At 41.2% G+C, this 17,586-nt stretch overlaps 1 protein-coding gene across 1 annotated transcript in view; it reads right to left on the bottom strand.

Moving 5' to 3' along the window:
* Window positions 1-1,304: 1,304 nt before the first annotated feature.
* The window catches only part of BFSP1 (beaded filament structural protein 1), a 26,910-nt gene continuing 10,628 nt past the window's right edge, over window positions 1,305-17,586 (bottom strand). The window contains exons 3-8 of the mRNA XM_042445204.1: window positions 13,581-13,676; window positions 12,002-12,094; window positions 10,701-10,808; window positions 6,670-6,890; window positions 4,938-5,026; window positions 1,305-2,619 (exon numbers count right to left, since the gene is read on the bottom strand). Coding sequence (XP_042301138.1) covers window positions 1,682-2,619; window positions 4,938-5,026; window positions 6,670-6,890; window positions 10,701-10,808; window positions 12,002-12,094; window positions 13,581-13,676 — 1,545 coding nt within the window. The 3' untranslated portion in view covers window positions 1,305-1,681. The remainder of the gene's footprint in view (window positions 2,620-4,937; window positions 5,027-6,669; window positions 6,891-10,700; window positions 10,809-12,001; window positions 12,095-13,580; window positions 13,677-17,586) is intronic.

The following is a 17,586-nucleotide window of genomic DNA, read 5'->3' as shown; positions in this document are numbered from 1 at the left end:
ATTCTGGAGTGCGTTCAAATAAGTGGGAACAAGGGATCTGAATTGCATCATTCTTTGGCATTTACCATCCCTCCTCAGGTTTTAGTAGATCCACCATCCCCCCACCTCTCAGCGCTGCCTTTGTGCTTGTGGTGTGACCTATGGATGCATTTTTTAAAAAAAATAAAATTCATAGAAGATTCAATTCATTGATTTTACAACTAATTGATTTTGCAAAGGCAAGTAGTTGCAAAACCAATGAATCAAATCTTCTATGAACTTATTTTTTTTAAAAAAAAATCTATAAATGCCCTGGAACCCTTTGAGGGTTTTAGCACTGTGCTCCTGAGTATCTCTTTGGTGGAAGTGCCAACTGAGCGATGCCCAGTCAAGAAGCCCAGTGCCTACCAGTGCCCCCTCCCCACCCAGAGCCCAGACTGCCACTGATGATGCACAGATGATTGACATGTATTGTGAAGCGGCACAAACTAGTGGGGATGACAATCATGCCAAAAAAGAAGCAATTACAAGGACATAATGAAAAGATCCATTTTCATAGTGGGAATGACAGACTTTTTGGAATCGATTTACCAATACAGAGTGAAGGCAAATCAGTTTAAATATAAGTGGGAATGAGCCCCCAGTCTACAAAAGCATATGTTACCACTTGTTTCTTTCTCTCAGTCTCAAAGCTGATACAAGATCCCTTTGGTACTTATCCAGACTAACATGGCTATGCCTTTTATTTCTTTAATGTAAACATGTGCAGAAGTATATTCTTAGTTGCAGATAACTCTTATAGTGACTTTTTAATTTTCTAAAATTGTTGAAAATTCTACCTACGGTGGTTAAATGGGAAAATCCACACAGTGTAATATACTTTCTATCAAAGCAAAACTCCTAACAAATAAAAATAAAATACGTATTACCAGCTAACATTTGTATCTAGAACCTGCATAGAAATGCAAACATCAACATTGTCCAATAATCACTCCAGGAAGGAAATTAATCAATTCTTATAGCTAGATCTGACACACAAATCTAAATGCAAATCAAGCACACTGGCCCCAATCCAGCTTGACCTGTGTTGTTCCAGAAGATAAATGATTCTCAAAGTGGATGTATTCTTCCTAATACACACTTTTCAACCATTAACTTCATTGAAGTTCAGGTGGATATATCCACATGAGCAATGCATTTGGTGGTTCCTTGGTGGATTGAGACAAATTAGTTTGAAACTAATTTCTTTTAAAAGTTATAATAAAAACTAATATTGTAGGGTTGAGGATAAATAAATTCAAGGCAGGTAGTTCTAATCCTAACTTCCATTCTGCGGTTGGGTTGCTTCCTTTTGTGGTTATGTCCATTTTACTACTTAGAGGAAATCATCACACAAATGGAGACTTGCATGTACTACTGCCATAGGATAGGCAAATGGGTCTACATGTGTTTAGGAGAAGCTTTCTTGCAGCAACCACAACATAATGGGTAACATATGAATTAGGCTGGAGATCTCAGAAGTGATACAATGCCATGCAGACAAAGCCAGCTTCATGTCAAGGGGGAAATCAAGCACAATTCTACAATCTACAGACCTCAAACCACTCACTCGGGAAGAGTTCCATCAAGCTTACTGGTGTAAGTTTAGGGTCACAGCTTTAGTGACTGTAAACTGGACAAATTGTAAGTCTAAAAATGCATGTTAAGAGCTCTTGTCGTCCATCTTCTTCTTACTGCTCTTCTCAATCATGGTTTCCACAATCATAGCTGTTTCTTCATATGTCTGCATTTTGTCATCTGAGAATTTCTCAATGGATTCCATCACTTCTACCTTTTCATAACTCAAGATACTTTGTGGACTCAGGCTTCCATATTCTTTGCTGACATAAACCCCTGCCTCATTTCGGTCACTCACACCAGCTGAGGGAACTGGTTCAATCTCCTCAATGCTTGGCTCCCTTGTGGACTCTTCACCTTTTTCTTCAGGCTTTTCCAGCTGTTCAGCTACATCTTCCTTTTCTTTGCTTTCTGGTATGCTTTCCTGTTCTATATCTTCCTGTATCTTGGGCCCCTCTGGTGTTTCATAGGCTTCAAGTTTATTGTTATCATGGTCAAGTGGCTCAGGCAACTCTGCTATGGATTCTACACCTTTTTCACTTATCGTTTCTTTGCTGTCAGAAACTGTGATCTTACCTGTAGAATGAATGGATGAAGAGCGGAAAGAGGGTTCCTCATAGCTGCCCTCTCCTGAGACAAGGACATAACGCCCTTTAGTATAGAATTCACTTTTGGCTTCTGGTCGCTGGTAGCACCTGATTCTTCCTCTGACTATATTGCACAGTTTATCAAAAGCTTTGCTTATCTGTGCCCCATCAGGTACATCCTCTACAGCTCTTTCTTGCTCTGTTTCTTCTTCATCATCAACATCATGCCTATGTTCTCCTGTTACTATTAACCCCTCACGTTTGAAATCCTGCTGATCATGATCAAAGCCTTCCCGGGGTCGCTCGTACATTTTTTCTGATGGTCCACCATTGGTGAGGTCTCTAGGTATGATCTCCTTTCGCCTTGATATTTTCTTGGGCAAACTTCTTTGCCTTAGCTTTGCACTAGCAATGTCTTGTATGACCAGTGTAATGTCTGTAGCAAAGAAAATAAGAGGAAAACAAACATGAAAACAACATGTGACCAAGGAAAGGTGAGAGGCATAATATTTAGCCATCAGCTCAGACAGTATTACTATAATTTGCCAAAGTAGTATAGAAAGATAAGAAGGAATCCTCTAGTATCTTTGAGACTATGGCGCAGGACAAACCGCCAAGACACGCAGGTCTGCTGGTGCCCGTTTTTGCTCCTCAGGGATGGTGCAGCCCCCAAATGGCACGCTGCCACTGCGGAGCAAAAAGAACCCAGAATTTCCAGGTTCTTTGTGTGACGGCGCAGTGATGTTGCGAGTGTGCAATTGGCGCACTTGTGCCATGCAGATGCCATGCAGGTGCCATGCAGATGCCATGCAGGTGCCATGCAGATGCCGTGCGGATACCGTGCAGACGCCGTGCAGACGCCGTGCAGACCCCGTGCAGCGCTTACATCTCAATGGTAGCACCCGTGTACAGGGGGCACCACCATTGTGACACCACCTCCACGTAGTAGGGTTGCAGGGCGTGCGGTCACTCCACCCCCAGGCAACCCTACTACGTGTCTAGGCTGGGGCAAAGAACCAGTCTGCATCAGGCCTGAGTGAGGAAAAGACATATCTAGCAAAAGCTTTCAAAGATTCCATCCCACTTCATCTATGCTTCTGAATATTGTTAAAGTGGTGTTAAGTATTTGTTGAAAGAAAGGCTGTTACAGAGAAGAAGAGATAGATCCAAAACACACTGTAGAAATAATCCAGTCTCAGACTGCTTTAACTGCACTGGCTCCATGTTTGTGAATTCTGGGAACTGTAGTTTTGTGAGACATTTAGCCTCAGGGGGCCATAATAAACTACAATTCCCAGGAATCCCACTGAGCCAGGGCAATTAAAGTGGTCTCAAACTGGATTATTTCTGTACTGTGTTTTGGACAATATATCTTTTGTTTTATACATTCAAAATGGACACAATGGAAAAGATATTAGAATTAGAAAATGGAAAAAGACTCTAAATTTGACTCTTTGCTGGGTGGCACTCTCCTCTAAACCACATTATATTGGACTGCAACTCCTATTGCCCCTAGCTAGCACAGCCAACATTCAGGGATGAAGGGAGTTGCACCCCAACAACACCTAGAGATAGTTGAGGCTAGAGATTCCAGTATCAGGGGTAGGTGACCCTGCTGAATTTTAAAGGTAGTATCAAATCTGCTGAGTCTATTGGGAAGATAGGATTCAGCAAATTTGATAGCTCCTTTAAAATTCAGACTAAAATCCAGAGTGTATTTTCACAAAGGAGCCCTTGCCTCCCCTGGCTTAAGGGCCACTATTGCCCTCCTCTGATTCATGGTTTTAGGGACATATAGGCTTTGCCTGTGGTTCTTTTTAATTTTTATTTTTTCAGATGAAAACTGGCCATTTGAAATGGATATTCCATTTTCACTTTCTTTACCCGACTCCAGATGGCAATGGGCATTTAAATAGTTAAAAGTCTCTGGCTAGGGCAGGAGCTCTCCCAGTGGCATCTCTCCCACTCCTCCCCTCTCCCAGTTATTAACACTTTCTGCCCTTATTAAACCTACTGATACACTGCTTTTCAAGGGAAAATATGTTTGATTTTTTTCCCAACACACACACATACACAAACCACGTTATGACTGGGTGGACAGGAATCAATGACCATCTGTCCACCCCACTGTTCTATGGCTCAGAAGGCAATGGGGAAGGAGAGGAGAAAGAACACCAATGAAGGCTTTACATGGTTTCTTGTTCTGAGAGAAAGGGTGAATGCTACATTTTTGATCGAAAACTTATTTAACACCAAGATCATACGACACCAATGGGAATAAGTGACAAGAGATGTGGAAATGATCATGCTCCTCACTTTGACTGATAGCCAAAAACAACACCAGTAGGAATAGGTGACAACCCAAGCAGAAGTGCTTATGTCCTCCCTTTTGACTGACAGCCAAAAAAAAAAAAATGAAATAATGTGCAGCGGCCAGTTACATGTGGGTGCAGATAATTTTCAGACACTTCCTTTATGCACACCCTTTTAAAGGTGCGAAAATCTGTACCAGTCGACATAACCCACTTACATGTAGACCAGCCTTTAACCCAATGCTAAGGTAGTTTGCTTTGATTCCCTATCACTTAAAAACTTTCTTTTTCCTAGTAATAATAGCTGCTACCCATATAGCAAAACATTAACTGAGCCCTTAAGCTCTGCATATCGGTTGCAGCTAGGCACTATACCAGCTTAGTCATGGACTCATCTCACATATGTTAATTTTTTGGTCCAAAAAGACCTAAGGTGATTTACCTCTCCCTCTCAGGGCTGGATGCTGTGAGGAGGATCTGTAAGTCGGTGTAAAGAGCGTTACAGGGGTTCCAATAATGGCAGAATTCAACCTAATGGAGAAAGAAAGAGAGGAGAAATTTCTACTAAAATAATACTTGAATCAAGAATAATTTTTAAAAACCTTCGATGTTTGCCATGCCAAGTCAATAATATACCCTCCAACATTTCACAGATGAAAACCAGGACACATGTGGCCAAGCAACACCTGAGTGTGGTCAAAATGGCAAGAGTTATTAATGAGGAACAATAGACAGGCTAGGAGAAGTAACTGCAGTTTGCTTTTGCCTGAACCTACTGGGAAAGGCAAGATATCGCAACTGCAGTTGGAACTTTTTTAAATGCACCTATTTAACGTAGTAAAAAGAGTGCTACACTACATTAGTGATAATTAATGGTTACCAAAATTGGTCAGCATCCTGTGAGTGACATAAGCAAGCATAATTCCACCTTACACTTGCATTTTTAAACTTTCTTAGTCATCACAGAGCTTGATATTCCCTTCTTCCTGCTGAAACAACCAAAGCTCCACCCTGGACCTTTTGTGTCACTACAAGAGTGGCCATTTCAATGCTGGTGAGGATCGGAGGTGATGTCTGCTGATGTTCTCATAGGCGGGTTACAGACCGCCCATTTGGGGCAGCCTGTTTCCGCCCCTTTCCCCGCTCTATTGGGGCCTCAGCTGCCAGAACGGCAGCCTCTGGGGCCCCGATCCACCCCTTTCCAAGCCACGGGGAAGCGGCAAAAGGCTGCTTCCCTGCGGCCTGGAAAGGGGTGTCCTTGGGGCTTCAAGCCCCAAGGACACCCGGCGACGGTGGGGAGGAGGATAAAGGGGCCGCTCGGCCCCTTTCTCCTCTGCGTCCCTGGCGCAGCTGTCTAAAGGCTGCGCCAGCAATGCAAACCACAGAAGGAGCTCTGTTTCGGAGCTCCTTCTCATGCCGCGGAAAGGGTGCTCTATGCGCTCTCGCACGGCACAACGACGTCACGTCCATGCCGCCTCATTTGGAGGCGGCACGTTCGTGACATCGTAATGGCAGCCCCCGTGTGGAACGGGCGCTGCCATTTTGTACGGACTGGGTCCGTACTAGGGTTAGGGACGTCAAGAAGTGACGCCCCTTTCTAACCCTAGTATGGAACCAGTCCATACTATTTTGCCCGTTTGTAACGGGCCATAGTCTTGATGTGCCACACATTAGCAGTCAATGAATATGTTGGCTTAGTTTGAGGAATATAGTTCTTCCTAAACTTTGTATAGTAGTTTGTGCATTGGACTGTGACAATAGGGATCAGGGTCCAAATCTTTACTCAGCCATTAGATGACCTTGGGCAAGTCACACACTCTCAGCCTCAGAGGAAGGAAATGGCAAACCCACTCTGAAAAATATTGCCCAAAAAACCCCACAATAAGTTCGCCTTAGGGTCACCATAAGTCAGAAACTACTTGAATGCACACAACCACCACCACAACAACAGAAATCTGTTGAGATTGGGCAGCCTGCCATTGTGATTTTGGTGGCAGTTTATATTTTATTATCAACATAGGTCCAAGTTGAGGTGAAACCCTTTTCCAAAAAGAGTCTTGCTTAATACCGATTCATACAAAGCAATATGCTATATGCCTCTCACTCCATTTGTGTGCATATTAAACTGGCTCCTTAAAAGCACATCAGTATTTGAAACCTTGCAGCAGCATTACCTGCTATCTTCATTTTCAATTATACGTTTGTAGCGCTCTAGTTCATTCTCCAGGGACTGCTTATAAATGGAGAGCTGACGGCAGTCATTGGTGTATTTTTCCAGGGTCCTCTCTGCATCTTCTATGCCCTTCCTCAGAGTATCAATCTGTTCATTGTACAACTGGACCTCATCTTCATAGCTCTCCTGGGTGCTCTTGATAGCCTGCTCCAGCATTGTTGTCTATGGAACAAAAACAGATAAAATAAGTTGATTTTTCTTCTGACTGATTCCTTGACAGTCCAACTGTCACATCCATACATGGTGATGGGAAATATGATGGCTTATACGATTTTAACTTTAGTGACCAGTTGTACATTTTTACTCTTCAGGAGCTCCACTAGTTCTTTCACAGCTGCCCTCCCCATTTCTAACCTTCTTCTTATTTCTTGACTGTAGTCATCACTCCAATCTATATTTGATCCTAGATACAAGAATTCTTTAACTATTTCAATTTCCTCATTGTCTAGATTGAATTTATGTATCTCTTCTGTGGTCATAATTTTTGTTTTCTTTATGTTCAGCATTAATCCTTCCTTTGCACTTTCATTTTTAACCACCCTTAGTAATCATTCCAAGTCTGTCTTCTGCCATTATTATGGTATCATCCGTGTACCTTAGGTTGTTGATGTTCTCTCGTATTTCCCCTCCTCCTTCTTCTGATTCTAGCTCTGCTTTTCTTAAGAGGTTTTTGGCATCATAGGGAATGCATAGTGATAGTGAAAGACTCTTGATCTAGAATTATCAGGCAGCTGCCACTTTGAGCAACAGGAGTCTGTTCTTCTGGTGATTTGGATGCAGCTGACTGACATTTCCACTCCTTCTTGTGAGAGATCTGACAGTCAGAAGCAATATCTCTGACATAAATCCTCCTTCCACTGAAGATTGCTTGTGGGAAGGAGATGAAAATGCCAGCCAGCTTCATCTTGATCAACAGGAAAACAGACATTTGGCAGTTCGGTTAAATCTGGATTGGGAGAATTGGACTAAGAGATGCTACTTAACTACATAACTAAGATACTGTAGTTACATAGCTGAGATAAGTAGCTGATCTAGAATCATAACCTGGGTGAATACAAGATCACAATACGTCTAGAAAAAATAGTGAAAAACCAAGCCAAATTCCAATTATTTTGTTGATTAATAAGGGTAACTAAACTTCTGACTGAAACAGTGGTTGGTTAACTTGTTTATATTTTTTGTTTTGTATGGGGTTCTTTGGTCAAGGCTATCATGTTTGTTTTTCAATGGCTCAATTACCAAACTGCTGCTCCCTCTATCTTATTATTACATGTGCTGATATGTGTTTATATCCTGTTGCTTCTCAAATTTTTCTTGTATTTTATGGCACATTCTATTATGCTCTCTTTTTTTGTTGTTAAGCTGCTGGAGTGCTGGTTTGCAGAAAAGCAGCACATCCAGTTTTTAAATAAATAAAGGGTTTTATATCCAACTGCTAGTCCCAACCAGATGAGACCATTAAATAAGTGGAAGTTACTTAAGTGTTGATTTATGACAGTCCCACTGATTCATTGGGTTTGCTATAGGTGGGACTAGCAATTGGATGTAGACCATTAAGTCTCTCTCTCTCTCTCTCTCTCTCTCTCTCTCTCTCTCTCTCTGTGTGTGTGTGTGTGTGTGTGTGTGTGTTTATGCCTGGAAAATATCTCACCACAGCAAAATATATAAGCAATTTTTTCCTATGGTGCATATTTTCCTTTACTTGTGAGTGAAAAATCAATATGGATTTTGAATACAGCAGAGCTCAGCCCAATATATTTCCTTTATGGAAGTTATTTTGAGAGAGAAAATATTATGTTTAAATCCTATGATCTTGCAAAAGAAAATTCTTGGCTAAATAATGTTCCTGTGGAATACAAATTGACCACCAGGTGGCACTCACTCACTTGGCAATAACTTATTAAATTATTTCTTGTGATTCTCCAGAATCCTAACTGCTGAAAGGTTCAATGGGCATCACCCAGATAGCCCTGAAGACTACAAGTGTACCCTTAATTTCACTTTTGAAAAAAATAAAATAAATGCCTCCTTAGAGGTTTGGGGGTATACACTCAAAGTACCGAGTCGAATACTGTACTAGGGCTGGCTATATAGGAACATAGCCCTGACATAAAAGATCCCCATGGCTCTAACAACTCCAGCTAGTTTTTGGCTATGAAAATGAAAGAAGAGGAGGAACATTTAAATAGGGAAAAGCCTTAGAAGGATAAAAATGTTCCAATGAAGCAACAAAAAAGCTTCTGATTTTGTCTCATCCCCATGCAGCCTTCCCAGGGCAAAAGCAGTAGGGAGTGGCTACAGATTCATCATGCAAAAAAGAGGAAACAGAGCACCCAAAATTTGTGTGTGTGTGTCTGGGGGGGGGGGGTTAGACAAAGCTGTGTGGGAAAGGTGAGGAAGGAGTATCCATGGCTGATTCTTCAAAAACATCTTTTGCCTCTCCTGCCTCTCTCAGATTGGGAGAAAGGTGGGAAGACAGCTGCGCCTCTTTCTGCCCCAGTGAAAGAACTGAGAGTCCTTCCTCATCAGAGAGAAGCTTCTCCCTTTGCACCCAGTCACTTTGGGAGCAGCAATTGAGCAGTGACTGAAAAGCCTCTCATCCTTGCTGACCTTTGCTGCAAGGCCAGCATGGGTAAGAAGCTTCTTGGTCACTACTCAGCTTGTTGCTCAGTGGCTGCTCCCAGGGTGACTGAGTGCAAAGGGAGCAGTGACTTAGCAGCCAACCCAAGCAAGAGGCTTCTTAGTCCCATTCCTTGGCTCTACTGCCTCAAGGAAACTCAAGGAACTTTTAATGCACTGCTTGGAGCATTTTGAGGACTTCTTGCATGAAAAGGTGAGGTGTGATTAGCCAGCTCCACAGGGAGCCACAATCTCAATACACTTGGAGTGTTTTAAGTGGCAATTCCTGAAGCAGTCTTCTTGACTGCTATTCAGTTGCTTCTCGGAAGAGAGACAGAGAGACCCACCCAGTTCCAGTTCTGGTCCAGTGACTTTAATTTGGGTCATGGCCACTGTAGGAATTTATTAACTTTATTAATAATAAATAAATAAAAGTTTTATTTATAAAACTTCTAAATAACCAGGGCGGTGTACAACATTATAAAATACATACATAAACAATGCATTAAAAACAAGTACATTAAACATTATTACGGCCAATTGGCCAGCACGCCACTGTAGGAATGTGTTTCACAGACAGGTTAACCACAGGGACATGCAGACCTATGTTTTCTTTGGGTACTTAGGGGCTCGACAGATGGGCAGGCTGGAAGTGCCTATTTTTGCTCCTGAGGGAGCCCGCAGCAACCAAACCACGTGGGCTCCCTCCGCACCAAAGAGAACCCACTAAATGTAGGTTGTCTTTGGCATGTGTGGATGCCACCATCAGTGCACTGTGGTGCATCAATGATGCAAGCGCAGCATCCTGACATGCGGATGCTGTGCCATGCTTGCATCATCATAGCACCATGATGGCACCGCCGCTGCGCACTCCCAAGCCCTAATTTTGACCCGTGGATGGCGCTTCCCACCCATCTGTACTGGGCCATATTCAGGCACCTCAGTCTTATACTTCGTTTTGTGTTTGCTATCTGGCATCATATGTAGCCACGTACAGCCTTGGGTCACATACTGGGAGAAACTAGAATTTTATTCTGGTTATTCTGTTTCTCATATATAGATTTTTATCCCCTTTAGCAAAAAACTTGACTCTGATGTCTGTTTTCTTTCTCATTTACGGTGAATATACTTCAGTCTCTGAACCTTTTTTCATTGAATTCAATGCATTTTCCAATAGGCTTGTCCATTAAAGATCAGGATCAAATGCTTGAAATAAATTGATTAAACCCTTATTTAGAGATCGTTCTTGGTTGGAAACACAACCGTGCTTGAATTTCACAGTCCCCAAATGCTAATCTGCAAACAGATAGAGTTATCAGTCTCCTCACAGCAATATTTATGAAAAAAGAATACCTCTGTCTGCAGTTTCATTTTCTGAGCCTGGAGCTGGCAAAGGACACTCTTATATTCTTCTAACTGGCCCTGCAGAATGGGTATCTTTCTCTCTGTTATCAGTCTTTCCTAAGATCAAAACACAAGGAGGGGTAGGGTGCAAGAATTTGATTGCATGCAAGTACCATTAGAGATTTCATTAAGTGCTCAAAACATTTCCCCAAGGGAAAAATGCTTGACAAAATCAATTTTCTGTCAAATTGCTATCAAGTGTTTTTAGCAGGAACACTATAGAAGCCCTGCTGTTTCATAAATTTTACTTGACTGGAAAAGAAGCGTGTTTGGGTGAGATGATGAAGTGTAAATGCCTGCTGAGGTACTTTTATGTGCAAACAAGCAGTGTTTACTGGAATCCAGTCTGCAGCTCTTTGGAAACTAAACTAAAGAAGGTTCATTCTGTCCAGCGCCATACTTTGAAACATGAACCTGCTGCAAATAAAAACTCAGAAAAGTTATGTTTTTGGACTATAAGTCTCTCTCAGCCAACATGACCAGTAACCATCTCTTTTTTGGAGAACCCTGAAAGAGGATTTGTATGTTTGATAATTTTTATGCATTTGAAAAATGTCCGTTTTTGTCACTGGTTCATCTTCTTAGCTTTCTTTACCACCTTTCTTCAAGGCAAAACAGCTTTACTTTGGTGAAGGGATAGCAGATGATAAGAAAAGACCGTGTCTACTTCAAATTGTAACCACTCTGATTTAAACTGAGGTGCTCCTACATGTAATACGGTATGAATACAATTATTCAAATTAACCAAAGCCCCTAGGTATACACATCTCTGGGATCTGTGTTTGGAACAGGGTTGCCAGATACAAGTAGCTGTGTATGTAGAAATATGTTTTCACATCTTTGCAAGAAATAAAAAAATAGTGTCAACGTACAGAGAAATATTTGTTTGCCATATCATATGTACACTATATGTCTTTCACTCAAGACCCCCTGCTGGTACTGGAACACACATAGCTGAAAAGAGTTAACAACTTGCCAAGGCAGGAGGTATCATTTACTTGCATGAAAGTATCACTGTAAAGAGGAAATCCTTCCCATTTCATGCTTCTACAGGACAGCAGCTCACTCTTGTGGTGCTACCTTAGGCAGTTTCCATAAGGACTGCGAGAAGACAACTAGTATCAATGCCATCCTCCAAGCAATGATTTTTTAAAAGGTCATTCTTTTTTCCCCTGCTTCCAAAAGTACTTATTCCTTTGGAATTTTTTGGTTACTCTGATGTATAAACCCCAATGAAATGAAATTCTTACCTCACTAGCTCCAGTTGCAAGTGTGGACACCCGGGGGACTGTTTGCACAATCTGTTGTAAAATGCCGACGTATGTCTGAATTTCCATGAGGTTCTGCAGCCAAGAGAAATTATTCAAATTTGAAAATATCACAGCAAAAAATCAAGGAACAGTACTTCTGTGTGGCTACTTTTTCCCTCTCTCCTCCTCATGAAATTTATAGGAAGAAAGTATTTTTTGCTAGCATGTCAGATATGGATATTTCCCAAACATAACAGTGCATCTACAGACAAAAAAGAAGAGTCTGCTCAAAGTAGAGTGACAGGTAAACAGGGATCCCACCTCTTTAATATTTAAGCATAAGGAGATATGTGATATGTTCAAAGGGAGTTCTGAAAAGTTGTCATCACTAAAAAAAAATGGTCTCTTCTGCATAATTGTGAAGTTACAGTAGTCATTGATAGAAGGAGTCCAGTATTATGAGAAAAGCACAGCCCACTTTACCCTTCTCTCTCAGTTTCTAGATGGAAGGAATCATTTGTCTTACTTTCCATAAATGTCCATTTCCATTTATTCTTTTTGGCTACTCTCATACATAAACCCAATGAACAGGAGTAGAAAGATAATAATCTTCTCCTGACAATGATGTTACATGTTGTGTTGAATGTTGGCACTGTTATGTTTAGACTTCTTGAACAATCATCAGTATGTTTACAGTCAGCTTGCGGGCCTTTGCAAAAGGTCTTGCAGATGCTGAATAGAAACAGAAACAAGTCAAATGTGCAAGAAAATACCACATTATAGTAGAGATGGAAGGGATATTCCACAATATTTTGGAAATGGTCAAAAATGTGTTTCTCAAATGTTGGGAAACCCTGATGTGGAGAATCCTGGACTGATAATAATCATCAGTGTTCAGGACGTATTCTGTACAAAATTTGCATGTGATCGTTGTGTGTGTGCTGAAAACAGTATGTTCTGTACTGGAACTATTATTTCTGCTGTTTCCTATGCAGAAAATGTTGTTTTATGTGTAAAAAAAATCTTTATGTGAATTTGCACAGAATCAATTTCCACTATAAGAAGCAACATTTTCTTCAAAAATATTATTTTTTGCAGAAAAAAATCTGTTTTCTGCACACACAAAAATGTGAACTTTGCATAAAATAAGATCTGAACTGCAAATAGTGTTTGAAAACTGTGTAGTTTTCAAAGACGTTCTTGCAGTGGTAAGAAAATGGTTAAATTCTCTTTGAGAATGAAATTAGTGAAGAATTGCATCCCTCCTTCCTGTTTGGGGTTCAAGTCAGCCAGTTGTGCCCTGCTCTAAGGTACTCCTTTCTGAAACCCCTTCCATTCATTGAATATCATATGTCTTGAGTGCAGTTAATCTGAAAGACTATGGGCCAAGACTATGGAGGAGAGAAATTCAAGATAGGCTTGGATTCACCTACCTAAGGTCACTTGTGAACCAGTCAGTTAAAGGCAAATTGTGTCTGTTGCTAAAGCAATAAAATTGTATATTCTGACTCCACAAGTTATCCTGGGAAGGAATACTAAATGTACCAGAAAAGGCTGACTGTTAGTTCTTGGCAATTACCTTCTTGTATCTGTCCTTTGTGGCATTAACATCATCTTGCAAGAACTGCAGTTCAACCTGTAGTTCCAAATTATGCAACAGGGCTTCATCAGCTTCCTGTAACAAAAAAGAAACTGCTGTTTCTTTTTACCCAAGTTCCTTTGTATATAAAAACACTTTTTTTAGCTAAATCACTTGTCTTGAATGTTACTGTTAAGACGTGACATCTCCTGGAATCCTGAAGAGCCATTCTGAAGATGACTAATACCTCGGCAGTCTCCATGTTGTTTCCATTGACTTGGACAAAAAGACCAAGAAGTATCTTCAAAGTAGCTTTCCTGGAATCTTCTTACCTACTTTTATCTTCATTTTTATCCTCTGAGTGAAGCTGTAAGTATAAATAATTGCTATGCAACATGTTAATTTTTATGGAACTGAGGGCCAGCAATGCTGCAGACCAAAAGAAGAAGCAGTAAGTTAGGATACAGTCTTACAACATGAAGTCCACTCCATTGAATAAATTGGAGTGAGTATGGAATTGCATTGTAGTTATGTAGCTCCATGTCTTTTCATTTTCACATGACATTGCAATTAAATAGGACTTATCCCAGCAATAACCAGGTAATAACCAGCAACAAATAATTCATGGGGGAATCCTGGGATATTGCTGGGATAAGTCCTCTTTAATCGTGAAGTGTGTGAAAATCTTCCCGCAATCCCATGACTTGCCCAGGATAATGACAGTTTAACCCCCCCCCCCCCCATGTAATAAACTCCTCAGACACAAAGCTTACTTTTTAATAGTGACATGAACAGGAATGTACCAAACCTGTTGCAGAATGCCACCAGGGTAGCCTGCTCAGATTTTCAGGAGTATGATGTGCCTCCAAACCTAGAGCAAGCTTAGTGTTCATTCTAAGCTTTCCCTCTACTGCACAAAAAGCAAAAAGCAGAAATACAGTACCAAAAACCGTCCTTGATCTATTCAGCACCACGTATTATCCATACAGTTCACCATAAAAAGTGTTCTGGGTACATCTGCACTGCAGAAATAATACAGTTTGATACCACTTTAAATGATGTGGCTCCATCCTATGGAATCCTGGGATTTGTAGATTTACCTGGTCTTTTGTCATCTCCGGCAAAGAGTTCTTGTGCCCCCAAATGTAGAAATACCAGGCTCCTGTGGGATGGAACCATGGCAGTTTAGGGCTCCAGGGGCTCAATCGGTTAGCGCGTGGTACTTATACAGCAGTATACAGCAGAGCGATGCCAAGATTGTGCGTTCAAGCCTCACCTGGAGCACATGTCTTTTCCAGTGGGGTCCCACAGGGCTCTGTCCTGGGCCCAGTGCCGTTCAACATCTTTATCAATGACTTGGATGACAGAATTGGGGGTATGCTTATCAAATTTGCAGATGACACCAAATTATGAGGAGTAGCTAATACCCCTGAGGACAGGATCAAACTTCAGCATGACCTTAATAGATTAGAAAGCTGGGCCAAAGCTAACAAAATTAATTTCAACACAGAGAAACTTAAGATACTGCACTTAGGGCGGAAAAATGTAATGCACAGATATAGGATGGGGGACACCTGGCTGAATGAAACTACATGTGAAAGGGATCTGGGAGTCCAACTAGACCACAAATTGAACATGAGTCAACAGTGCAATGCGGCAGTTAACAAGGCCAATGCAATTTTAGGCTGCATCAATAGAAGTATAGTGTCTAGATCAAGGGAAGTCATAGTCCCACTCTACTCTGCTCTAGTCAGGCCCCACCTGGAATACTGTGTCCAGGTCTGGGCATCACAATTTAAAAAGGATGTTGAGAAACTGGACCGTGTCCAAAGGAGGGCGACTAAAATGGTGAAGGGTCTGGAAACCATGCCTTATAAGGAATGCCTTAGGGAGCTGGGGATGTTTAGCCTGGAGAAAAGAAGGTTAAGAGGTGATATGATAGCCCTGTTTAAATATTTGATGTCACACTGAGGAGGGAGCAAGCTAGTTTTCTGCTGCTCCAGAGACTAGGACCCGGAGCAACGGATGCAAGCTACAGGAAAAGAGATTCCACCTCAACATTAGGAGGAACTTCCTGACAGTAAAGGCTGTTCAACAGTGGAACACAGTCCTTTGGAGTGCAGTGGAGTATCCTTCCTTGGAAGTCTTTAAACAAAGGCTGGATGGCCACCTGCTGGGGGTGCTTTGATTGTGATTTCCTGCATGGCAGGGGGTTGGACTGGATGGCCTTTGTGGTATCTTCCAACTCTATGATTCTATGATTCTATGGTTTTAAACTGTATTATTTCTACAGTGTTGATGCAAAAAGAACCACACAGAGACATTGACTACTGAGACATTGGTACTATCCATGATGTGTGATGGCACTATGGGATTGAACCAGATTTGACAACATTTATGTAATGATAAAAATGATTGCACAATCTGATAATGAAAAGCAGGACTTTCTAGGTAGCATCAAACTCTGCTACCACATTGCAAACTGAATTCTGGCTGCAGCTGACAATGCCAGGAAACCATTGCAGAATCATCAAACCACAGAGCTAAAGGATTGCAAAAATAATCTAGTCCAGCTCCCTTCCATGCAGGAACACATGACTAAAGCACTTTGGAGAGATGGACATTCAACCTCTCTTTAAAGATCTCCAAAGGAGAGTCCACTGCCCTCCAAGCCAGTCTACTGCACTTCTGAACAACTCTTAGTTCCAAGAAATTATTCCTAATGTTTAGTTAGCATTACTTTTCTTGTGATTTGAATGCATTGGTTCATTTTCTAGTCACTGAAGTAGTAGAAAACATGCTGGCTCCATCTTCTATATCGTATCTCTTTAGGTATTTTTTAAAACGTATCATATCACCTTTCAGTTTTCTCTTTATCAAGCTACACATACCTAGTTCCCTTAAAATAGTATTATGCACTTGGTTTCTTTAGCTTTTTAGATGATAGACAGACAGACAGACAGACAGACAGACAGATGGATGATAGATAGGTGTGTGTGTGTGTGTGTGTGTGTGTGTGTGTGTGTGTATGTCCCCTTGCCTTTTCCACAGTACTTAGATATAAACATTTATGGGTGGGGTTAAACATCACATTCCTGTAGAAGGCATGTGATGATGAGCTATTCAGTGAGAAATGTTTTTGTGAAAGACACCAAATAAGCTAATCCAAAGATTTGCTGTGCTACTGAAAATTGTGTAGATGCTTGCACTTTCCATTATATCATAGAATGCAGGACTGGTCAGGTCTGCTGATGCACAAATAAAAATAATAATAAAAACCAAAGCATGGACTTTTATTGTGCGCCTACTTATCTGCACCGTGAGCAAGTAAGATTCAATAATGCAGACCACAGCTGGAATTTTCTATGTCTGCAGTGAGCCTTTTCCTCAACTCGTCACTGTTCTTTACAATTTCCATTTGAGAGGTGAATCAGAAGCACAACAACAATATTATTAATACATACCCTTCAACATTTCGCAGATGTAAACCATGGTACGTGTGGCCAAGCAACATCAGAGTATTGTCAAGATGAAAGAAATTATTAGTGATGAAGAACAGATAAACTAAGAGAGGCTGCAGCAGTTTGCTTTTGTCAGGGCCTATTGGAAAGGGCAAGATTTCAGCTCCCTCCTCTCCTGTCCATACTCAGAAGTTAACTGAGTGCAAACTCCTTTTTCACTTTGAACCCACTTTGCAGTAACTGAGGACAAAAAGAAAATATGAGAGGAGGAGAAATAAACTGGGACATTTTAAAAGCAAGTGAAAATTTGTAACAACAGAAGTTTAGTCAGGATTGTCCCTGCCAAATCAGAACAGCTAGACAGCAAGGTTCAAAACACAGTGCGGAAATAATCCAGTTTGAGACCATTTTAATTGCCCTGGTTCAGTGCTCTGACATAAGGCTAAATGTCTCACAAAACTACAGTTCCCAGAATTCTCTAACAGTGAGCCAAGGCAGTTAAAGCAGTCTCAAATTAGATTATTTCTGCAGTGTGTTTTGAGCCT

This window comes from Sceloporus undulatus, chromosome 1, assembly GCF_019175285.1.
Source record: "Sceloporus undulatus isolate JIND9_A2432 ecotype Alabama chromosome 1, SceUnd_v1.1, whole genome shotgun sequence".
NCBI classification, from domain to species: Eukaryota; Metazoa; Chordata; class Lepidosauria; order Squamata; family Phrynosomatidae; genus Sceloporus; species Sceloporus undulatus.
Note: the sequence above shows the minus strand (reverse complement) of the source record. Positions and strands in the feature narration are given on the sequence as shown.